General features: G+C 36.5%; 1 protein-coding gene across 7 annotated transcripts in view; it reads left to right on the top strand.

Moving 5' to 3' along the window:
• Clcn3 (chloride voltage-gated channel 3) overlaps positions 1–25,979 on the top strand; it is a 73,432-nt gene that overhangs the window by 6,811 nt on the left and 40,642 nt on the right. For 2 of the 7 annotated variants that reach the window (XM_034520180.2, XM_034520178.2), the window contains exon 2: positions 2,308–2,483. The exons of 2 other annotated variants lie outside the window; for them this stretch is intronic. In XM_034520180.2, the coding sequence (XP_034376071.1) occupies positions 2,324–2,483 (160 nt within the window). In that variant the 5' untranslated portion in view covers positions 2,308–2,323. Of the gene's footprint in view, positions 1–2,307; positions 2,484–12,666; positions 12,809–22,260; positions 22,616–25,979 lie in introns of those variants that run through there. 3 more of the 7 variants (XM_076914171.1, XM_034520182.2, XM_034520179.2) reach the window with 3 other exon arrangements.

Genomic DNA, 25,979 nt, shown 5'->3' with positions numbered 1-25,979 from the left:
AATCCTCAAATTGAATACATATGTCACATACTTTGCTAACCACTGACTATTTAATGAAAAACAAAAATTGAACAGTACTAGGACACAAGATACATTCTAGATCAGAAGATTAGCAAATTAATAAAATCGCATACAGCTGTGGTCAGTGCTATACAGAGGGAGCTCTAAGAACTAATAGGAAAACGTGATATAGGCAAATTTGACTCAAGGTCTATGGTAGCCTTTATTTTTTCTTTTAAAAAAAACTACCTGCATGGCATTGGTTATTTAAACCTTTTGTGTCTCAAATTTCTCATCTTCAGTGGAGAGATTAGCTTATTATTAGTTTTTATTACCTTATTATTGGCTCATATTTAATACATGTACGTTTGTGAAGTGTAACATAGTGCTAGAGAGATGTATTTATTAACTAAGGAGTACTTTTCGTTTGTTACTTGTTGATGTTTTGAGATGGTCTAAGTTCCTGAGGTTGGCCTTGAACTCCAGATAATCCTGTTTAAAGTTTCTGAGTAGCTGAGGCTACAAGAATGTGCAAGATGCCTAGCTAATTAGTAGATTCTTGATGTGAGACTGAAGAATGAGTAGCAAAGTCAGGTGAAGAAGAGAGGTACTGTTCTAGATAGAGGTATACTGAAGGCCTCGGCCAGGAGGCAGGAAGCAACCTGATGGGATTGAGAGGGAATAACCAGTGCTCTAGAGTCTCAAAGAAGTACACGTTACAAAATGAAGCTGGAAACTAGGCAGGGACTGCCAGCCAATGGCTTTTTCTACTTTGTTAAGTTTGTCTCCCAGGTACTATGAAAAATGAAATATTTTCATATACATGAGAGATTACTAATCAGACTTTTTACAGGCTGACTGTAGTACAGAGATAAGTTAAGGGCAGACAGGGTGCTTACGCCAAGATCATTAGACATTTCTAATAGTACTTTCTAATAGGCTTTATCTCTGGGAGTCTAATTTTTATAACTTCAGTAAATATGCTTTACAAGCTACCATATACTCTATGAACTTGCTTTAGTAATATATTAGCACTCTGAGAATATTATAATGGGTTGTTTTGGTAGAAGAAATAATAAAGCAAAGTTGTAGATGTCAAGACTAGCTTACTACTGTTGCTGAGGGGTGTGCATGTATTGAAAACTGAATGCATTTCTCTTTGATCTCAGCTGAATGAAAAACTGGGTATTTATTGCCTATGTTCTGTTCTGGTCATTATGCTAGATGCTGAAAAGAGACTAATGCTTCCAAACAGCTCTCGGACTGTCACCTTACAGGAAGTAGTCTTTAAGGGAATTATAAATTAGTTTTAAAATTATAGCTATTATTTAGTAAAGTTTGTTTGCTTGTTTTTTTTAAACCAACAACTGTAGTTTCTGAATGCTTTTGTTGTTAAGCACTGCTATGTTTTTCGTGTGCAGAAGGAAAGGTCCCAACTAGGTGAGATTGTGTCGAGGTCATCTTGAGTCTTGGTTGGAGTGTGGGAACTTTTCTTTCATGGTCTGTGTGTACTTTGTGTGACTTTCTAACCAGCCTTGCTTTACAAGCCTTACTGGTTTGACTACTTCTATGGTTGTTCCAGTCCCACACATGGACTTTTCAGGTCTGTTGCCAGTGTTAACATATTTATAGTAACTTCTCATTTTGATGGTAAGCATGGGAGTAGATGTATTCAAAAACAATGTAGGGTTATAAATTTTTGGTATACAAAGAGTAAAAACAATGAAAACATAATTTGGTTTTACTTGCTTTAGAAAAGTAAAATTCTTTTAACTGTTTTCAATTTCCCTGGTTAATGTTTGACTCTGGGCTCTAAATACTTGAATATTTTAAGTTAATTGTTTTTTTTTTTAAGTTATAATGCTAATTTTTAAAATTAGTGCCTGAGGTAAAATCCACTGAGGACCTGGTATTTCAGCCATTTGTTGCATCCCTGTGAGCCTCTTCCTTGCAAAGCCTTGTGCAGTCTGCATATACAAGTGGCTGCATAGTGCAGTTCTTCCCCATCCTGCACAGTAAGCTGCACACTGTAAAGGCATCTCTGCACTTGAGCCACTTTAACTTAGCAGATCTTGGAGGTTGTTTCACAACACTGCCTGAAGGAGTTTTTCTTTCTTTTTCTACACCTGCTTAATGAGAAGAATCAAACCATCCCATAACCATTAGCATCATAGAGGCAGCTATTGTTACAGTGGATGAATTTAGGATTTTAATACAAAGATAAGAGCTTTCATTTTGTGATGTTAGAATACATGATTTTTGTTATATGTTGGGAAAATGTTGAAGCCATTTTCCCCTTTTTTCCAGATAACCAGACAGCTAAATGGAGTCTGAGCAGCTGTTCCATAGAGGCTACTATAGAAACAGCTACAACAGCATAACAAGCGCGAGTAGCGATGAGGAGCTCCTAGATGGAGCAGGTGCTATTATGGACTTTCAGACTTCTGAAGATGACAATTTGTTAGACGGTGATACAGCAGCTGGTAAGTTCAGCATGACAACTGAGAATTGTAGTCACGAGTATACCAATAGATATAGTTCCTTTTCATTCTTTCTTTCTTTTTTTGAGACTGACATTTGGGGTAACTTTTTAAAGCCAAGGTAAATTCATTTGACTTAATTTGACTTAAATTTAACCATTTAAAAGTATACATCTCCATGGTCTTAGCATCTTTACAATATTATGATAAAACATCTTTACTACCTCCTAAGTCTCTAACATTGGAATAAAGTTTTGAATTTTTTAAGTATAAACTTTTTTATAAGTATAAGTTTTTAAACTTTTAAGTATAATTCAGAGAGCTATGCAATCATTACATCATACTTGTGAGAATAAATGAATGTCTGCAAAATAAACAAGTTATATAATTCTTTAGTTAAGAAACATTACCTAGGATCCTCTCTTCTTACCCTAAAAGATAACTAATATTTGATTTCCATTTAGATTAGTTTAGCAGGTATTTATACTTTATGTAAGTGGGGCCACAATATATGAAATTTTGTCTCTGGTGTTTTTGTATTGTTGCATATGGCAGTGGTTATTTCTATTACCATGTAGGTTTCCATTGTGTAAATATACTGCTGCTTAGTTAGTTCTATGTATCTTCTTGTAGACTTTCGATACTATTATTAGTATTACTGTGAAAATACGTATGTGCATATTTTTAGTGAAGGTACTGTAATGCATTGAGAATTATACTTAGTATTTCCATGCTTAGATCTAGAGTTCATGTTTCAGCATCATCAGGGACTGTCAGAGATGCTCCAACATTTTTGGAGTTATGCTTATGTTTGTCTGCAGTGTGTGAAAGTTTAGTTGTTGTACATCTTTACCAAAACTTAGTATTAATAGTTTGAAACATTTTAACTTCTCTGTGTATACAAAAGTATCTCATTTTGAGCTTATATTTGATAGCTTAGGAGTTGAGATGCATTTATATGTTGATTTGGCTTTTTAGATTGCCTCCAGAAGTGTCAGATCAATTTTTCTACTTTATAGAAGTGTGTTATATATTCTGATTTGTCAGATACATTCATTGCAAATGGCTTCTCATATTCTGAAATATGAGGCTTCATTTTCTTAAGACCTTTTGGTGAAGTCATTGATTCTACTGAAATCTTGGTAGTAATTTTCTTTATTCTTCTTATTCTCTGTGTTCTTGTTTATGATTGTTCTGAACTGGGTGTGATGGTATGTAATCCCAGAAGTTGAGACAAGGATAGAGAAGTTTACATAGCCAAACGTAGTTATTTAAAAAGAAAGATGTCAAATGCTTCAGGGGATCAAAGATAGATTTCTGTTTTCTTCTTATGTCATTTACACTTTGATCTGGAATCTGTTTGTATTTAACTGTGTGTAATGTCAATAAGAATTCACATTTGATTTTTCCCATATGAATAACTGGTTGGTCCAGTACCAAGGCAGGCAACTCTCAATAAAAATGACAGACACTTTGGAAGACAGTTTGGCAATTTTCTATATTAAGTGAGTGTTTACTGTCAGATTAAGTAACAATGCACCAAAATATTTACTCCAGTTAGGTGAAATATTCACATGAAAATGATGAAAAAATGAATAAAAAATGGAAAACACAGAAAAGCCTAAGCATCACAATGGAAACTACCTGCAGCGTTACCTCTGTGGACCAAGTAGCTGTGTTTCTGTGTGTGTTTCCTGGGCTTTGTACTCCCTTACGTTTCTGATGTCCTTGCCCCTTTTCCTGTCAAACCTCAGCACATGTATATGTTTTGTAGTTAGATTTGCTTAAGCATGATATGCTTAGGTATTCTTTTCTATGTGTTAATAATACCCTGATTGAGGTATTAGAGAGACTTAGACTTAAATGTGACGACTTTTCATCCTCAGACAGTTTTTACTAGTATTTCCCTGTTCTGCTTTGTTGTTTATTGCTATGATAAAATGCTAATCAAAAACACCTTGGTGAGGAAAAGGGTTTGTTACAACTTCAAGGCTACAGTCCATCATGTAGAGAAACCAGGGCAGGAGCTGAAGCAGAAACAGAAGCGGAGATCATGGAGGGGTGCTGCATTTTGGCTTAGTCTCCCCAGACTCTTTCAACCACCTTTCTTATATCAAAGTGGGTTGGGCCTTACATCAATTAGTAATCAAGGAAATTTCCCCACAGACATGCTCACAGGCCAATCTGATGGAGGCAGTTCCTCAGTTGCCATCCCTCTCCCCAAGTGTATCAGGTTGATAATGAAGATGAGCCATTACAAATGTTTCTGCAGTCTCCTTCCCCATTCTGTTAAGATTCTACCAGTGCATCACTGGGATGCTTATGCGTTTCTGTATTTCCCATCTTTTTATTTATTTATTTTTCCTTTTCATGTAAATGTTTCATCTAACTGGAGTAAATATTTTGCTGCATTATAGCTGAATCTTACAGTAAAGGTACATCTAATATTATGGGACATTGCCAAACTGTCTTTCAGTGTGTCTGTCATTTTGATTGAGAATTATGGTTGCCTGCTTCCTCGTCAGCATTTGGTAGTGTCAGTGTTTTGGAGTTTATGCACTTTGTAAAATACAAGAATATTACAGTAAGTAACTTTGTTATTCTGTCCCGAGTTCCAGTTTGTTTAAGTATATTTCAGTGTTTTGAGAAAGTCTCCATATTATTATGTTTGCCTTTTTGAATATATTGATCACATTTTTGACATCTGTCTCTGAGAATTTCAGTACCTGGATCAACCTTGGTTCCATTTGTTTCCTGATTTTTTTCTTCTCATTTTGGATTTTTCTTGGTTTTAGTTCCTGGTAGGTTTTATAATTGTTAAGTGAATACTGTATACTATATACAGATAATTGTGGACTCTCTGAGTGGCAGTATCTTCACCAGAGAACTTTCAAAATTTTCCCCAGCAAACAGTCAGTCTAGGATCCGGCAAGAGAATTTATAACATGGTTTTAAGACTTTTCTGTTATTTTGTTTCACTTAAAATCATATTATTTTTAGCCTCATCTTGAGGCTTTTTGTAGAAAGCTGCTGTATTTGTGTACTGGGGAGGTCCTCATGGTAGATACTGAGGCCCACTTTTTGCCTCTTCTAGCATTTTAAGATTGCTAACGGCTCTGCTTTTTGTTATAATGACTGCCCGTTTGCCTTTTGTTTCTTTCATTTGAGAATCAAATATTTTCAGAACAAAGTGACACACTTCATCTCCTTTCTCTAGGTATCAGTCAATTCAAATTCACATTGCTGTGGTGCTTTTGTGTGTGAGTTTGAGTTCTGACCCCTTCAAATTGTCAGAAGCATCAGTTGTCACCTTCTGCCTTTCTCAGTTACTCTGTTTATGAGTCTGGAAATGGCACAAGCAAACATGTCGGGCCTGCCTCTCTGTTTTGTTGCTTTTCACAACAGTCACACTTCTAGGCTGCCTCCTTTGGATGCTCTTTGATAGAAACAAGACAGTACTTTGCCTTACTTATTAGCCGTTTGCTTTCTTAGAGTCACTGATTTTTCTGCCTAATTTAAAAAGAGGCATTTATTGTCATTTATTGTATAAACTAGAATATGTGCATTCATAAGTTGAGAAATTGGGTGAAATAAACAGCATTCTCTTTTTTTCTCTCTTTAGCTTTTGGTTCTTTATGTGGGGTGTAAGATTAACTCAGGGAAGTAGAAGAAGCAGGAGACGGATCCAGCACTTCCCATCTTCCCACTGTCCTCAAGTGCTAGTGATGCCTTTACCTTGCTAGTGATGTCAGACTTTTAAAAAGAGGAGTAAGTAGAAAGAGGATAATTTTTCTCAAATTGAACCCACCAATAGACTTTTTTGTATGTCACTGACCAGCAGCTGGCAACATGCCCAAACTAAGACCAGCCACTGGCAAAGGGAAATGACATTATTGACTAGTTAGAACAGTCATAATTCCTTTACTGGACCTAGGTATGTTACCAACCAAATAAAATTAAGACTGTATTAAGGAAGAAGTTGGAATGCCCGTAGGCAATGCAAATACTGGTGTTTTCTGTTTAGATTCTATCCTCAAAGTTAATTGCATATTTTAAGCTTGATATTAGATACTCTAAATGCTATGTCTCAAAAATAAATTTGTTTCCTTTTAAAGACATTTTGTAGCATGTATTTATTGTGTGTATGTGTATGCCATGTTGCCGCATGTAGAAATCAGAGAATAACTTGGCAATGCATGTAGAAATCAGAGAATAACGTGGCAATGTAGTTCTGTCCATGTAGGTTAGAGGGCATATAATTCAGGTCATCAGGCTTGGTGACAAATGTGTTACCCACTGATCCATCTCACCAGTCCCAGTGAATTTTATTTTAATACACATTGAATTGCTAAGATTGTTGTACAAGGGGAAGTAAAGCATAAAAGACTGCAGTGAGGAGTAAGAATCTCTGCACCAGGGAATGCCCTTTGGAAGACAGTGAGTGTTCTTTCCGTGTAGTAGATGAGACCTTCAACAGGAGCGGAAAGAGGTGTTCGGAAGAAACAGGAGCCTTTTCTCTACCATCGTAAATTCAGACAAATGTGAGGGAAGAGCTCATTTCTGTGTGTCTAAAGAGTGACAGTGAACGGTAGAACAAGCAATTGAGAATAAATAATTTTTTTCATGACCATTTGTTTTCTAAGACAAAGCCCCACTGAACACATAAGCAGCATAGATAAAAACCAATGCTGGAAAGTACCAGTAATGTGTTACTGTGCGTGTTGGTGATGTCAGGAGCCTTCTAGTTGGAAACTTTTAGTTTACATCCTGGCTCAGCTTATTCTGTAACTTTTGGCAAGTTAGCCTCTGCATGCCTTACGTTTTCCTATTAAAAAATAATAATCATTGGAAGAGTGCTCTAGGGATCTTTATACAAGTGATATAGATTGGGTCATTAAAAGAATAGCTAACTGATGGAGAATCAGTTAATAGTGGCTGTTTCTGTGTATGTGTGTTCTGCTTAAATATGCTAAACTCTTTCATCCTAATATGAGCAAATTCCTTTTATGAAAGCATGCAAATAAGATATCAGTTACATTTCCTATATTTCTAGTGAAAGGATATAGGTCTAGATCTGGAGTAGGCTTTAAGTTTTTAGAGAAAGCCCCCTTCAGGACTTCATCCATGAGATAACTGGTTTTGTATAGTTTATAAATCTTTTAAGAAATGTATGTACTAATTGCAGAAATGAAGTCTGCTGTAAGTAAATACCAAAGTAATCTCAAACACATAGTTAACAAAAATACAAGTATTGTTAAGAATGATGGCTATTAGTATCAGTAAAAAATTTGAATGAAAGGCCAAAAAATTAGGCTGTATCTTAAGTGCAGCTAATTTGAGTGAATCATTTTAGCAAATTAAAACTCTTTGGAAAGTGGAAACATTTTCATTGCAAGTAACAGGAAGAAGGGACAAGCTTTTGTGGCCAGAGTTGGATTCAGTAAAGAAAACCATATGGTTCTAGCATCCTTGCCAGTGAGGCGCATGGTTACTCATCAGTAGGACCTTAGAGTCATTCTTAGTGCAGTCTTCAGATGAAGTCAGCTCCTGAGAATGGAGCGAAACTACGAGCAACCATAGGTTTAAGGAGATTAATCTTTCGCAGTTGCTTTTTGTTGCTGATGTAATTATGTTTAAAATAAGAGCTTGTGTGTATATTTTTTTGTCTTGTCTTAAGTGCTTACCTGGCAGGATCTCTGAGGTTTTTGGATTATGTAAAACTGAATGTTAGAGTTGAGAAGGCTTACTCCTAATGGCCTTAATTTCCTCTGTATTGAGAAACTTTAAAATATTCCAGAAACACTAAAATACAAGTATAAGATGCTTTAGTTGGGGCCGGAGAGATGGCTCAGCAGTTAAGAGCACTGACTGCTCTTCCAGAGGTCCTGAGTTCAATTCTGAGCACCCACATGGTAGCTCACAACCATCTGTAATGGATCATATAAATTAAATAAATAAATCTTAAAAAAAGAGATGTTTTAATTGTTGAAATATTTTGGGACATATGCTGTCTGGGATTGGAATACAGGTATTTTTTCCCCAATATAGGTTGAATAATAGTTTTTACTTGAAATGCTTAAGAGCACATTTCAGAGTTATTTTATAGCTGGGCTGGGGTCAGTATTTGCATGTATATAATGAAATTTTTGGGGCACAGGACTCATTTAAAAACAATTTATTTTTTATACACAACCTGAAGATAATTAGTACAGTATTTGCAGTGTGCCTATGCCTTGGCTGTGACTGCCTATGCTTATCAGGAAGCAGGAGAGTTTCCAGATTGTTTCCCATTGGTTCAGAAAGGATTAGGAATTATAATATGTAACTATTTAGATTATCTAATATTTATACCAATAAAGACACAGGAGGTAAAAATCTGCTACCTCAGCAAGGTAACTTTAATTTCTGAACTGTATCCAAAATATCTATTTACAAGCCTGGATCCTACAACTAAACTCTTCAGGAATCTCTTTGTACCTGTGTCAGTCTACCGAGCTAGTCTACCTTTTTCTTAAGCTCCTCCAAACCCAAGCAGGCCCCTTAGATCTCTTTCGATGAATACAGTTTTATCTGTCCTGCTGGCTACTTCTCTTACCCAGAGCTCCTTCCTTTAAGAGAGACAGGGAGATATCAAAGGTCCAGTTGGCAGGCTGAACCTTGTCACAGTCATGGGGGTTGGGCTCTAAGCCAACAAGCCAAGTCTGTAGGGGTTGAATCATTTCACCTTTATGGTGGTTAGCTCAAGGCTATCCAGCTGACTTTGCCTCAGGTAACAGAGCAAAGACCACCTGACCTCTCCCACGCCCCTTGCCTTAAAATAGGCAGGACTTTGCCTTCTTTACATTCTTACTCTGGGGGCTTTTAGAGGCACACCCAACTTTTTTAAGGACACACCTAGCTGCATCTGACAAGCACAATATCTATTTAAGTTTTTATATTTTGCTAACAATTAGGGTTTCTATGTACAATAGTCAAATATCCTGTAGCAAGGAACACTCTGTGTATAAATATATGATCTTTATAACTCAAAAATATGCTTTAAAATATTATTTGAAAATGTCCAGCATGTATATAATTAGTTTTAGTCATTTTCCTCACAGCCTTTCCCTTTCCTAATGAAACCCTTCTTTCCCAAATAGTCTTCCTCCAACTTTCACTTTGTCTTTTGTGTGATCCACTGATTCAGGTAGGCTTCCTGACATCAGCACAAGTGAGAGGGTATTTCTGGATTACAGAGAATTTCTCAGTGGCTACATCACTAGAGAAAAAAAACGACACCGTCACTCAGCAACCATTAACTGTCTATAATTCCTCAGTGGGGAGAGGCACTTTGTAGGCCCCTCTTCTATCCATGATGAAGTGTTAATGCCCCAAACTAACATACTTTCTAAGGGGGTCTACACATCTGTCTCTAGTTTATGACAACAGGTAATTGTGTGTGTGTGTGTATGTGTCTGTCTGGCAAGATGGTTCAGATACTAAAGTTCTTGCAATGGAAGCATGGTGACCTGAGTTTGAGTCCCAGACAGTGATTTTCAATAAAATGTTTGGCTTAAATATCAAGATTTTTATGTGGCTTTTGGTATAACATTCCCTAATACTTTCTATTGTATTAAAACCCTAATTTTACAAGGACATCGTGACTGTATGGCCCAGGTTGACCCTCTAATTCTGAAAATCCAAAATCCAAAATCTGAAACTCTTTGAGCTCCTCCATGCTGTCATAAATAGAGACAATTCTATGCCATGAAGTTATTTTAATGTCCTATAACATACTTTTAGGCCTTGTGTGTGAGGTATATTTAAAACATAATGAGTCTTGTGTTCAGATTCAGATCTCATCCCAAGACACCTCATTATGTATGTATAACAATCCCCAAATCCTTAAACAACAAACAACAAAAAAAGCCCACATTTTAACTATTCTGGTCCCTAATGTTTTGGGTAAGAGTACTCCATCTGCATAGGCATTGAAATTTATAATGGTCTGACAGGATTCACAAATTATTCTAGACTGTGTTTGAATAGATGAGATAGTATAGATAAATGTTTTAGGAATTCTTACTGAGTTGTTATTTTGTAAGTCTGTGATTTTAGTCTTAGAATTATTTATATGTAGGTAGCTTTCTTTAAGAAATTGTAAAGTTAATACAATGTAAGACTAAATAGAAGTTGCTAGAGGTTCTGTTGTGTGTGACTTTTGCTGCCCGGCCTTGTGTTCCTGGCAGGTCATATGCTCTCACCTGCCCAGGAGCTATCTTGGATCCTTGGATAAATAAACACATACAGGCCCTCCAGTTATTTGCAAAGTGCCTTTGCTAGCCACAACTGGGCATACCTATTTTTTCCTCTGCGATCCCCGGCCAAGTCGGGGGAAGTGGGCAAAGGCCACTTACCTTAGTTCTTACAGTCTCAGGTGGCTCCGTCTCCCTCCAAGGATCATTCTGTTAATGAAAATTGTTTTTACACAAAGTCTGAATTCTTCATTAAGAAGAATTTTGTGGGGCTGGAGAGGTGGCTCACTGGTTAAGAGCATTTGCTCCTCTTAAGGACCTGGGTTCCTCTCTCAACAGTATTTGGCTCCTGGTTGTCAGTAACTCCAGTTCCAGGAGATCTGATGTCCTCTTCTGGCCTGTATAGGCATTGCATACATGTGACACGTGCTACTAAACACCTATAAACATATGATAAAAAGAAATCTTTTAAAAATGGAGTAATTTTGTGTCAGACAAAATACATGCAGTATTTAGAAAAGGTCAAATGTATATGTGTATGCTATATACATGACAAAGCTACAATAATTTAAACTATGATTAGATTTTGTTGTTGTTTGGAACAGGGTTTCTCTGTGTAGCCCTGACTGTTCTACAGCTCACTCTGTTGACCTGGCTGGCCTCAAATTCAGCTTTACTTGTGCTGGCATTAAAGGTTTGTGCCACCACCACCAGGCACAGTTTTAAAAAAAATAGTGACACATGAAAGTCTTAAAAAAGTGAAATAAATAATTCATTCAGTGATTCACAAAATATTTAGCATTGAGGTGTATCTCTTCTTAGTATGTTTTTTAGGTAGGAGCCTTTTATTCTTCCCCAGTCCTCTTTCTTGGTAAGGGGAAACACTGTACTATTGAAATGATTAGGAGGCCTGCCCTGGTGCATGGTAGGCAAGCTCCGGCACTGTGGCCAGCACTGTGATGCAGCCTTGCAACCTTAGTCTTTGTTAGACAGATGCCACAGTATAGCCCCAGCCTTGGACACTGTCTCGCAGATGTGTCTCGCCACACCTAGTTAGTAGCATCTTTTACAACATTCTAAGTTGCTAACATTTAGCATTATGATTTAAAGATGAATTTAAAACTTTAATTCATTTAAAAATATAACTATAAAATATATTTTGACATTAATGAAAAATGTATTTTAAAATAAATTTAATGAAAAGAGTGGCAGATTTACATTTATAAAATATCTCTATGTTTTCCTTAGATGACAGATTCTAAAATGTGATTATTTTATTATGACATGTTAGAAAATCCATCTCACAAAGTACATAGTTAGAAAAGAATATAATTTAGTAGCTTCTTGTAAGCCACTGTGGATACTCTTCTTTGATATTACACTAGAACCTGACAAGTATTAATTTCCTTTCTCAGTTACCTTTCCCAGATGGGCCACCGCAAGAGCACGAAGGGTGAACAAAGGGTTATATTTTTCTGTTTCTACACACAGAATATTAAATAGAGCGTGTAGCTAAGAGTTTGATTCAATAAAGTGAGTATTATTTGCTGGTGTGTCAAAGGCTTTTATCTGTAAGAAAACAGGCTTTTGTGTTTTTACAAGGGCACAATTGTAAGAAACACAAGGGTGTCTAGAATGTGTTGGTGTGGCAGCTTTGATTTGCGCTAGATGGCGGCTTCTTACTACTCTCGTATTAAATATACAGAGGTCAATACAAAGAAAAAGTGTTCTGTTTGACTGACTGGCCCCTCCCACACTCACCCATACCCTAGTTCCTGGTACCTGTAAAACTCTTACAGCAGGTGATAAAAGGGACTTTGTTGATTGGACCATAGATCTTGAGAGGTGGAGGTTACCCTGGAATAACTGGGTGGTGCTAATGTAATCGCAGAGGTCTTTAAAAGAGGAAGGCAGGTGGGTCAGTGTTGTTGGTAGACTTAGGAAGCTGAGAGGCTGGAGTGATAAAGAGGAGGGCTCAGGGAACGGAGGAGGCCTTTTGAAGCTGAAAAAAGGAAGGACGCCAGTTTTGTTGAAGTTACTTAGAGAATGCGTTCCAGCTGACACCTTGATTTTGGACTTCTGCTCTCTAAAACTGTAAGTGAACAAGTTTATGTTGAAGCTAGTAAATGTATCTTGATTGTTTTTTACAGTAGCAATAGAATTGTGATAAGTGTGTCAGTAATGGTTTTAACTTCACAGATGGTTTGTAAGAGATCTTAGAGACCTCCTGTGTCTGGGGCTAACAGTTTGTTTCAAGATAAGCTAAAGCCTAGAATACACTGGGTTGCTAAATAAAGTGACTTTCTGTTAAAAAAAAGTACAGGCAAGGCTTTTATGTGTAAACTCTGTATAATATTCCAACTCTCTTGGTTATATGCACAAGGTTGGAGAGAAATACATGAAAATGGCTTTTATTTTGGCTTGAAATTTGACTACTTTTTTCTTTATGCTTTTCAGTGTTTTAAAAATAGTAACAATTTAGCTAAGGAATTATAAAATGGACTTTAAACATCTGTGTGTTTGCTTCTTAAGTTAGCTCCTGGAATCTTCTAGACAGCCTCATGCTATCTCAGCTTCGGCGCTGTGACTGCCACGGCCTTCGTCTGCAGCTGTGCACACTGCTGCTGCAGTGCTCGCTTTCCTCGTCCTCTTTGTGCTGTTCTTTGCTAGTCCTCCCTATATGCAACTTTTTTTCCTGTAACACTGTCCTAGTTGTTCCTTTGGTTTGTACGTAGTTTGTTGTTCTGCACATAATTCTCTTAGAGCTGATACATTTTAATTAACTTTTTTTTTTTTGCTTTGTTTTTTGTGACAAGGTATTTTGTCTCTTGTCTCTGTAGCTGAGGCTGGCCTTAAGCTCCTGATCCTCCTCATAGTTCCAAACTTTATGGGAAAGATCTATCATGGACATATGCTGATTATTTGACTTCTTACTTATACTAGCTAATATTGGTATACATGCAAGAGGAGCTCATTAATACAGTGTTGTTAAGTAGCTATCTATTTAGTATATTAGCTATTTATATTTTATAGTTTTTAGGAACATCTTTATTTTGATTCAATATGAATTTATACAGGAAAGATTTGGCTTAACTAGATACCTATAAAAATGGGCAGAATATTCAGAAGGGTAGGAAGGAGGCAGTATATTACTTATACCAAAATTGTAGTAGCATTCAGAAGGAAAAGTGACAGATTTCCTGTCTTTGATGGAAAGCAGAACAGGACTGTATCAAGGGGTTTCTCACACTGTCTGTCATTATCACTTCTGCTTTCTGATTTTCTTTATCCGAGAAATGAGGTGAAAAATATCTAGGTTACCTACTCAATTCAGACTAGCTTTGATTGTTTGTTTTGAGACAGAATCTCATTTGGTAGCCTTGGCTGCCCTGTAATTCTGCCTCTGACCCTAGAGTGTTGGGATTAAGGACATGTGCCACTACATCTGGTTCAGATTAGTTTTTTGGGTGTTAAGGGGGTGGGGAGACTATGGTAAAAGAAATAGTGGAAATGTTTTATTATACCTGATTTTTTTTTTGTGGCAATTTTGGCATGGGTTTAAACTTCTGAGCCACCAAATAGATTATGTCCTGGGCTCATAAAGGTATTTTCTGATTCCCTTTGAGATTTAATAATGACTTGGATTGCTGTAGAAAAATATAAAATGACCTAGAGTATCTTATTGTGTCAGAAACAAGAACATGCTTTTAAAAACCACTGGGAACATGGCAGGAGAACCTGAAAGAGACCCTACTGGGCAGAGGTACAGTCAGATGAGCCACAAAGGAAAGCATGTGGATTATTGTTCATGTAGGAGATGGGCCCACATCTGTGCTATGAATGATACAAACTGACATAAATAATAGGGAGTGGAGAGAAAGGCGTGTCTAGCTTGTGGAAGAATTCTAAATAATTGATTTGGCTTTTGCAACTTCATGAAGGTGAAGCTTAATTTCAGCATCTTTCTTCCTTAAAGGTGGGCTTGACCTAATGATTAAAGAATAGAGTCAGGGGTAGGTAGAAATAGAATTGTTTTAGTAGGGAAACTTGGCAAATGTTGTTGCTCAAATAATGAACATTAATGTCACAAATGATTTGAGATTGATATCTACCCCTGAAGATGTTATCCTTGTGTTCTTTCTGAAAATCTGTAAACCAAATCTGTTTTCAAGAAAAATAATAAAGAATAGGAGACAGAATGCTGTAAACATAATAAATCTTTAAAATAAAGACAAGAAAAAATACAAGGTTGATGTCAGATCCAGAGGAAACTCCACTTCCCCAAATGGACTATATGCATATAAGGGAGTATAGTAGAGAAAACTGCCAATCTGACTAGTCCATGATGTGGTTAAGGTTTTTATCGATGATATGAGAGAGAGGACAGGGGAGAGAGGGAGGTGGTGTGTTGTTCAGAAATCTAAGAATCACATTCTGAGTTAGAATCATTTTACTTGGCAACAGCATTATGAAGGTTAATGTTTATGCATGCTGTCTTTGAAGACGACAAGCTGATTTTAGCTGTACTGTTTTCCTTGTTGTTTACCAGTATGATTGGTGGGACTGTTCACTAAGTGAGACGTTTGGGACCATGTCAAACTCTAAAGTCAAATTGGGCAACGTAAACTCACAAGCCTTACGTTGGAAATCTTTGGTAAAGACTGGTTTAGAAATGTTTAGAAATTTTATTTCTACATTTCAGTATATGCTTGTGTTTAGTGTGAGTGTGAGTGTAGATGCTCATGGTTGCCAGTGTGGGATCCCTCGCAGCATTTAACATGGCAAGTCTCCTTTCCCTGCTTTTCACCACTAGTTTGTCTTTAATTGGCCTGTTTTAATAGGTGGGTGTCTTAGTTAGGGTTACTATTGCTGTGATGAAAACACAATGACCAAAAGCAGCTCAGGGAGGACATTGTTTATTTCACTCACAGTCTTATATAACAGTTCATCATCAAAAGCAAGGAGGACAGGAACTCATGCAGGACAGGAACCTGGAGGCAGGAGCTGATGCAGAAGCCATGGAGGAGTGCTGCTTATTGGCTTATTTGCTTAGCCTGCTTTCTTATAGAACCTAGGACCACCAAGCCCAGGGATGGTTACACCCATAATGTGTTAAATGCTCCTACACTAAATAAGAAATATCCTACAGGCTTGCCCACAGCCCAGTCTTACAGAGACATTTGTTTTTTTTTTTTTTTTTTTTTTTTTCAGGTCTCAAATAGATATAAAATTAGCCAGCACAATGAATGGCCCAGCCTATTTCTTTGGGATTCCTAGGCCTTGGGCTTTGCCCTAAAACAACTCTAGTAACTATATTTAATGACTGCCTGCTGGAGAAAAGTCCAGGGGCTTTCAAATGGTCTACTCAGAATTATTTTTAGCATAAACGATTCCAAAGTTCATCTGGTACTTATTCTAAGCAAGGTCATGTTGTTCGTGCATTTGATAGCCTTCACTCTGTTGCCAGTTCCCTTGTGAACATTTTCTGCACCTGTATCCTTAGGCTGTTTATTCAGAGAACCCTACTTAGTAGAAATGGAGGACTGCCCAAATGTGTGCCTTAATATAAAGATAAGGTGATGGATTTAGGACTAATTAAACACATTACATTTATGCAGTGTTGTGATTTGGAATGTCTTAAATGTACTAGGAAAGAGAACATGATAGTGATTTGTTGGTGTCTGCCTGGATAAAATGAGGCAATACCAATGAAATCCTAAAAAGACTGAGTTGGTATCACTGGAAAGAAGTGAGCGTGGCTTTTTATTACACTGCAGAACTGGCTACTTGTACCCAAAATCCCATCTGCAACTGTTGCCTTAGCTCTGGAAAAGCAGTTCAGAGAAGCCTAAGTCACCGAATACTGTGGTGTCTGTGTGTGTGTGCTTCTCTCTACCTTCTCAGTTGTGTGTGAAGGAGTCAGCACAACAAACTAGCATTTCCCCAGTGAGTAAAACCACCTATGAAACTTGTTATTTGAAACGGTAAATACTATTACACTAAAGGAATTTAGTTAGGAGTATTGTATTGAAGTGCACTTTAGATGTTAAATAGAATTAGAGGTATTTAGGATACATTCCTAACTCTGAGACTTGAATTGTGAAATAAAACACTTAGAGGATGCATAAAACATAATTATACAGCTCTCTTTGTCATTACACAGCAAACAACTTGTAGCCCACCCCTAAGGAAGCAAAGCCTAACCGATTCCAGAAAGCCTCATGCATGAGCTGTCTGATGACCTCTTCCTGTCTCAGGTGGAGCTAGCTTCTTTCACTAGTCACTTTTCTTGCTTAACTTTGGGATTTCATCACTGGAATACATACACCCTTAAGAGTACAACTTAACTTGCCTGTTTGTGAAAGATAATAAATGGGATAATTTGCTAATTATTTGTCTTTATTTCTTTTCTTACTATGGTATGGTTTTCCAAAATCATCCATGTGGTGACGGTAGTAGCTATTTGTGATTTTACTCCACATAATGAAATCATTTTTTCTAAATTTATTATAATTCTCTTATTTTATTTTTATAGATCATTATAGTATTGGTGGTTACAAACAGTGTTCCTTTCAGAGTTATGCCTGTATTTGTTCACCAGTTCCATTTGTCCTACTTACTGGATCGTAGGTAACTTTTGCCATAGGTGTGGTTCAGGGCTACTTGCTTCAGGGATTATCAGAGTTTCCATTGCTGAACTTTCACCAACCACTTGACATGCCAGACATGTTGTTTATTTATGTTGTTTATTTTAAATTGTAATTTGCATTTCTTTTGGTGGCCAAAAAGGTTAATCTTTTTTATGTATGGTAGCTATTTGGGATCCCTTTGAAGTACATAACAGGTTATTTGCCTTTTTTTTTTTTTTTTTTTTTTTTTTTTTAATTCTACTGTCCTATCTCAAAATAAGTCCTTTAATGGGTAAAGTTGTTATACATATTTTCTACTCTGTGGGTTGCATTTTATTGTTCAAGTGGGCATTTTAGGAACACATGTTCTTAATTGTAATTTTGTCCCACGTGATTTTTTTCCTATATATTTCATACTTTTATATTTTAAGAAAAATGTTTGTACTTTTAAGTCAAAGATAGTCCTCCTAGATTATTTTTAAAAGAACTTTGCTTGCCTTTTAGACCTAAATGATGGTGTGTGTGTGTGTGTATTTAGGATATATGTGTGCATTTATTCATTTTAACACGGAAAAAGACAGTTGCCCTAATATTAATGACTGTTTTAAAACCAGTTTTAAAACGCCCACTCTGGTGCTTCCTTGTAGATGAAGGCCTCGAAATAGGAAGAAGTCTTTCTAGGCTCTTCTTTCTGTACTGTTGGCTTATTTTCCCCTCATAATGGATATTTGTGTTGCCATCTTCTCTTAGTTTCGTTCTTTTCCTGTCTTTTTTTCTTTCTCCCCAACCTTCTCACTGTTTCTTCCTCCCTTCCCATACTAATTTGTCTCATCATAGATTTAATAGTTATTATTCTTTCCAAGTCTATGTGTCTTTTTGTTTTTCTGCTATGTATTTTTCTGCTTTGTTCACTTGTCTTTATCTTCTGTTTTCTGTAATTATTTTTAAAATGGAAATAAATGGTTACCTTTTTAACTTTCTCTTTCCATTGAGTACATTTAAGGCTATAGATTCTATTGTATTTTTAATATTATTATTAATTGTCTTATTGACATTTTAGCCTCTACAGTAGTATTTACCTTAACCTGTGGGTTATTTAGAAATGTAATTCATAATTTTTAAACATATGGAAAAACTTTTGGTTGTATTTTTAATTAATCTTATAGTATTGCATTATAATCAGTATAGGCATGTAATTTCAGTATGTTCAACTTGAATTGTCACTTAGGAAAAATGAGGTTTTTGTAAGTATTCAATACTTGATATGAGAGCACGAGAGAGAATGTATGTGTGTTAGTCTGTTGAAAGCATCTGTTTTCTTTCAAATATTCTTGTTTCTGCTAAGTGTGTGGTAGGCTGTGTTTCAGTGTGGTCTTTAACTCAGGATCTTCCTGCCTCATCTGGAGTACTGGGTTGCAAACCTACATCATAATTCTCGTACTTCTCTTTCAATTGAAGAATTTAGTCCATGAACATTTAACTAAGTATCCATAGTTGAAGACTGACATGGTTAGGTTACCTTGACAAACCTGAGAACAGGGAAATAAAATTGAGGTATTGTCTATTTGATATTTAATCTTGTGATAGGTTATTTGACTAACCAGGAAGCCAAATTAAGCTGTAAGATTTTACGAGATATGACTGTTGAAGAACTGTTTTGTAATTTCAGTTTATTGTATGGTTTACATCTTAGACCTTGCAGTGTCTGTTTAGTGGTGGTGTAACTTTGCAGTCATTGGTGTAGCTTTAATGTAGCTCTCTGAAAGCTTTGCTATGTGTGTCCTTACCTCCTTGACTTTCTCTTAGGGAAGAGGACTAACTGTAAGTGAAAACTTAGTGCCCAGTGCGTTCAGCATAAATGTGAGGTAGCCATGCTAATGGATTACAGGCTGTTGTTAACCTGATGCTTCTAGTACAGATTGGTTTAGTTTAAGGAGTGAAGGATACTTATCATTGCTTGTTTCACACAAGTGGCTTTATTTAATTTATAAAGTTTTTTTTCTTGTAGAAACTTCCAAAGTACAGAAAAGGGTACTGTGGTTAGTCTCATACAGCCAGCTCTTTATCTAGGGGTGAGGACCATGAGAGTTTCCCCATCCACATCGGCATGCAACTGGTCTTGCCATTAGTCAGGCCTTGTTTAGGCAGCCACATTGTTGAGATTTCATGTGTGTAGTTCCTCTGTCTATAGAAGACACAATCTCACAGCAGATTTCTTGGTTTTTATGGGCATTTGTTTCTCAGTTTGGGTTTCCTGATTTAATTCCTGAGTTGTTTAACATTTTTCTGTTTCTGTAATTTTTGTAACTTGTTGGTCAAGCTCAAAGGCAAACTTTTTATTTTCTCCTTATGTCTTTAAAAGATGGTAGCTTTCTTGGATCATTAGTGTCATATACGACCAGCAAGCTGGCCCATCATGATACCGCCATATAGGAAGAGTCTGACATATATATCCCTACTTCATGAGGTTGAGATTGGAACTGAGGATGGGAATTGACTAGAGCGAGGTTTCCGCGGCCTGTGTGTGCTGTCTACCCATGTGTGTGTGCTGTCTACCCATGTGTGTGTGCTGTCTACCCTTGCGTGCTTTTGCTTCTTCAGAGGTTCTTCCTTGAGGCTTTGCTGCGTGCTGTGCTTACAGATTCCAGGCTTTGTCGTCCCCCCCCCCCCCCCCCCCCCCCCCCGCTTCCCTTCCACCACACCCCTAATTGTAACTCAGGATAATCACCCAGTCACAGTCCTCCTGCTTCACCCTCCAGTGTACCTTGTCCTTTTCTAAAGTGTACTGGAAGAGTATCTGCCCAGGCAAGGTTCTAAGACTTTTCTGAGTTATGGAAATTCACTTTACTGTGTGCTTTACATCTTAGATTTCTCAGTGTTTGCCTGTTTAGTGGTAGTGTCACTTTGCAGCCATTGGTATAGCTTTAATGTAGTTCCATGGAATTTTCTGTGGTGGATATCATCTGAAAGCTTTGCTATGTATGTCCTTACCTACTTGACTTTCTCTTAGGGAAGAAGACTCACTGTAACTTAGTGCCCAGTGCATCCAAATAGAAATCCTAACAGAACATGCCATCTGTGGATCCTATTATGCATGAACAATTTGCTTTTGAACTTAAAAAAAAAGCTTCACATTATTATTATAAAAGTAATATATTTGTTTAAAAAATTACAATGAAGAGCTCTGGATGCAACCCAGGATGTTCAGCATGCAGGAGGCTTTGGGTTCAATGTCCGCATCTTTCCCTCACCTGATCTGGTATTCTGTAAATACTGAGAGAAAGCCCACTTTGCTCTTCTGCTTCCTTGCTCAAACAACAGCTGTTCAGCTTGATGTTTCATTCCAAAATCACCTCTCCGGATACCAGTACAATAAGATATATTATATGCTATGCACATACTTTTTTATTTTGAAAAAGAAATCACTATGGCTACAAAATTTACTTGGCATTGTCAATATTTCACAGGTATGGTATGCCCCTTACTGTTGTCCCTTTTATTCCTTATGAGCAAGGTCAGAGAGAGTGCCCAGATTCCAGGGCCGTTTGTAGGGAGGCTTCTCATGTTAAGGTATATAAGAACATAGTCTCATACAAATGAAATGACTTATCAATGCTGTGCAGTATATATTTGTTAGAAATGTCTAAATGGTCACAAAATATTCCAAAGAACAGCAAGTGGCCAAATTTACATTAAGATAATTTGGTAAAATTGATTTGTCAAAGCTTTTCTTGCTTAAAATACAGTTTTCCAAGAGAATGTGAAAAATACAGAAAAATAAAGGTACCACTCTTTTTATTTTAATTTTAATTCTGGTCTGTATTCTTTTCCTGTAGTTCTCACTTCCAGATTCCACATGGACTTTTGTAAGAAGCTCTGTTTATTTGAATTTTAAGATTTTGAAACTAGAAACCTACTTAACTTACGATCTTGGGCTAGAGAAAAAGACTCCAGATAATTGAAAATAGATCAGGTTAGTTGAGTAAACTTTCTCCCTTTATTACCTGTCTTTTCTTTCTTCAACCTTTAGTTTTCAGATACACACAGAGTGGGAGTGGACCTTAGACGTTGTCTCATTCAAGACTGTAGAAAACACAGTTTACAGACCTTTGCCCAAGTTCCATAGAAATTTCTGTGGTGGATATCATCTGTTTAGTGTATTGCATAACAGCCATTTTAGAAGAACGTTCCAGTCAGAAGACTCAGAATAGTCTGTCAAACAAACTGCTATCATGAATGAATACTAGTTCTGTTCAGAATAGCTGTTTTAAAAACATAAAATTACATTTTTGAACTTAAATTTTTTTTTTAGCAAAGATGGGAGTAGCTATTTTTCTACTAAAGTTTTCTTAAGCACAGTCTGCTCTAAGATAGAAACAGTAGCAAGATAGGTCTCCTACATAATAAATCTTTTTTTGCATAATTTTAAAACAATTTTTGTACTGATAAGTTTTCACCTTCCTCCTAAGCTAGAATGTCTCCTAGCTGGTGTTTGAAGGAAAGAAGAAATGCTGCTGGGGGAGAGGAGGAAACGAGATAAAATACCATTGAACTCAGTGACTCGGGGCTTAAAGTCTCCATAAAAGGTTCAGGATTAAAAGACAGTTAAGAACAGTCTTAAAGCTAATATTATGGAGAAACTTGTTGGTATGTTTTAGTTTTTCATTGTTAGGACTCATACGAATTTACTGCATAAATTAGTACATTTATAAAACATCCATTTCAGTATTGAGAATTTTTCTACATTATACAAGAAAAGGGTCATTGTCCGGATCTAGAAATACCTTTTTCTGTCTTATATTTTCTTAAAATAAAAATAAATATTTCTACTGTATTACTATTGAAACTATGTTGTGAGCGCTTTAAATTTCTCAAACCAGTTTCGTCTGTTATATTTGGCGCTTAGTCATGCCGTACACAGCAGGACCTGATTAAGAAGGCTGTGCTGCCTCTAAGCCGGGCTAGATTGTAGCCACTAGCAACCAGGCTGCAATAATTTCCCTTTGATGACATCATCCACTGTGGAAGAACCCAGTTGCTTCAGCCAGGCGAACTATGCAGTTCCAACCTCATCAAATATGGCATCTCCCTTGCTTGCTATAGCAGGGGAAGGAAAAATGCCACTGTCTTTTTAATCTAGCAAGCTTCTCTATTTTATTCTTTTTTTTTTTTTTCTTTTAAAAAATTTTGATCATGGATGCTTCTTCTGATCCCTATTTACCTTATGACGGGGGAGGAGACAATATTCCCTTGAGAGAATTACATAAAAGAGGTAACACCATCCCCTTGCTCTGAATCCTCTGTTGGTATGTTGTGCATGCGGCTGGGCGGTTCTGGGAACAGGCTGTCTGTTGTCCTCAATGCTGCAGTGTGCTGCTTACTTGCCCTGCCTTATTGGTATGGAAGAATGCAACCTTCCTTCCTAGCAGGCTGGGGCCCTCCCTGATTGTTTGCTTTGTGGCGATTAGTACTGCTTCAGATCACATTGGGCTCCGACTCCATCTTCTGTGTGGAATGCTTTCTGTTTAACTCCGAAAATAAGGTGCTTGTGCAGCTAGCTAAAGTCATGTGGCTGTCGGTTGGCACCTGCAAAGTGATGGTTTTATTTCTGTGGAAACTTATATTTTCTTTAGTTTACACAGTGAAATCAAGTGCCCATATACCATTCTGTTCTGACTGCTGCCAATTACCATGTAGACTTCGTATCACAGAGTAATAGTGAAAGCTCTTAGCTGTATTTTGTAACATTTAAAAAGTAAAGAACAATTTTTTTGATTTAACATTTTTAATGTACTGTCTCAGCTAATTAACACATTATATTGTCTCCCATAGGTATCTTGTACAACTTGATAGGATAAAACAATTTAGGTGTCTTTTTACACATTTTGCAGAATCTAAGTCAGTCGTTGGAGAAAAGATGAGCAGCCAGTGTAATGGTGTAAATCTTTTGGCAGGCTCTGCCTTGGTCTTCTTAAAACTAATTAGGTGATTGTTAATTAAACTGTTCTTTTGTTCATTTTCTTAAAATGATTAATTTTTTAAAAAAATGATTGGCATTTGTTGTTCTAGAAATAATTAACTTCAAGAAACATTCTTTAGCTAGATGACTTCATACATGAGTCATATTATTTGCTGATGTTATAACTTTATAGTTTAATCCCAACTAAATGAGGAAAATTTTAAATACATTTTGTATCCTGAAAATAATTTAAGTTCTGTGGAATTTAGGAATTACAATGCATTCAACAAATACTAACTGGTTATGTTGCAACCTGCAAAACAATAATTGGGTTTTAAACAGTTCCAACATTACTTGGTAGAATTCTGTGCTTAGTAAAAGGTTGCTTTTTATATTTTGAGAAAAACTATTTAAAGTTCATGTCCCATATATTGTGCTTTCCTTTATGAATTGCATATGTTTGTGTATGTATAAATTAGGAAGATTTAGTAAAAAACAATAGAAGAAATTATTCTTTGTACTTTTAGAGCATTTCCTCAAATGTACTAACATTATAAAAGTATTAAAAGCACAAGGAATAATTTCTCCTAATGATGTTCTAACGTGTGTGTGTGTCTAAAAGTATAAGGAATAATTTCTCCTAAATTTTTACTCCCTGAGATTGTTTTTTCCTTTTCCTGATAGAGTTTCCCTGTGTTTCTGTCATCCATTTCCTGGTAATACTTGTATTGAACAGCGATTATTCAAATGTCACATTATTTGCTAATATGGGAAATGGCAAAGCCAGGCAGGCCTTCCTTTCTCTGAGTGATCACAACATCCGTTTGTTAGTAATGATTAACTAGAAGGGTTGAGTACCAGGATCTGATAGTCTTTGGCAGCACAAATTTATAGACTGTCTGTGTAAAACGTACAAGAAATAAGAAATGTCAAAACTTATGTGAAACTACACATACAGATATTACCAAGAGAGAAATTGAAAAAATTCTTCTGTGACATTTTCTTAAATAATTCCCAGGAATCATCATGAAGGCCTACACCACTTTCAGAAGCTGAAACATGGTCCTGATGCTTTGATGAGACGTTCTCTGTTAATACAAGCTGATAGTTTTAGGAAGCATTGTGTGTTTGCTCAGTTATTTATTTACCTTACTTGACTGTACCATATCACTAAGAACATAGGGTAGTGTCCTAGTGTCTATGTAGGAGAAGGCATTTGTTTTTCATAATTTATGACCCTTTGAAACCATAGGTCATCACAAAGGAACTGGTGATATGAATATAGGAAAATAGGTTAAATCAAGAAAAGTGCATCAGCTTCCCTGTGAAGACAAACACAGTAATTAGAAATAGATCTTCAGGCCGGTAAAGGGGAAAAGAGGCAAAATTCAAAGTATAAAATGGTAAAGAATGTTGATAAGTAAAGCTGAAGGTAGGGATTAGCTCTGTGGGTAATTAGGCTTCTGCCACTTTTCAAGGTGGGATGCTAAATAATTAAGCCTTTTCCTTTAGTGCATATTATAGCAGCTGAAAGAGCAAGTAGACTCAATCGAAGTCATTTATATATTACTTATTAGAAATTAAAATCATAGTTTAGAAATAGCCTTCCTAGGGAATAAACTTGGTATTTAAAAATGACCAAGTCCTCATAGTTTGTCTCTTCCCTTTTTTAATCAGGAAGAAAAAACTGTGATTTCTTTTTACTGCTGGTTTTATTCGCTATGTTGGCTTTCTTTGTGAAGTTGAAGTAGTTTGGGGATTGCGTTCTTTTCATCCACTAATCCCTTTGCATGGTTTTTATTTTAAAAAATCTTTTTCTTACATTTATTTTATTCATTTGTGTGTTAGTTGGGTGTCCCATGGCAAGAATATAGTGGCACTTGTACAAATCAGTTCCTCTCCTTCAGTCATGTGGGTCCTAGGAATTAAACTCTGGTCATCAGGCTTGGTTGAAACTTTTTAATCCACTGAACCATCTCACCAGACCCCATGCCCTAGACTTGACTTTTTTTTTTGTTTGTTTGTTTTTGGATGGACCTAGAAGGGACAGGTTTAATTAATATTCCATTTACTCCATGTAAAAAGTCTTTAAAAATTATTTGACTACCTGTTGTTTTATTTGAAGTACTTATGAAACTATACTGTTTATTGAAATCATAATAACTAGGTACTGTAGAGATTGATGGCAGCCTCAGTAGTAATAGCTAAAATTTAATAGAATTGATTCAGATAATTTGACCTTTCTCATAATTTGATCCTTTTCACACTGCGTACAAGTCTCAAAGGTCCTGTGCTCCAGTCTGGTAGGGGCTTAATTTAAGGCTTCTGGTGTTGAAAACAAACCATTGAGGATGCTAGTCTCTTGTAGCTGCTGTTAGATTGAGGATTCTGTGGCCCTTAAGGAGACGAAGAGACAAGCCTCTTTTTGGCAGGTGGTACTAAGTAGGCCATTTGTCACTGAACAAGGGAATTTGCCAGGCGTTTGTGGTGGAGAAAATAAGTGCTGTGTCAGGAGTAAAGAGCTAGTCAGAGAATGATGGTCTCCGTTGCATCATACCTGTCAGCCAGTTTTATTGTGAGTAGAAAAGGAAGCAGTGAAGTAGATTATTTAAACCTTTTCCTACCCTATTATGTGAATGCATTTTTTTTTTTTTGCTTCTGAAATCATAGTAACTCT

The sequence above is a fragment of the Arvicanthis niloticus genome, chromosome 16 (genome assembly GCF_011762505.2).
Source record: "Arvicanthis niloticus isolate mArvNil1 chromosome 16, mArvNil1.pat.X, whole genome shotgun sequence".
In the NCBI taxonomy this organism is placed as follows: domain Eukaryota; kingdom Metazoa; phylum Chordata; class Mammalia; order Rodentia; family Muridae; genus Arvicanthis; species Arvicanthis niloticus.
The sequence above is the reverse complement of the archived record's forward strand: the minus strand, read 5'-3'. Positions and strand labels throughout refer to the sequence as shown.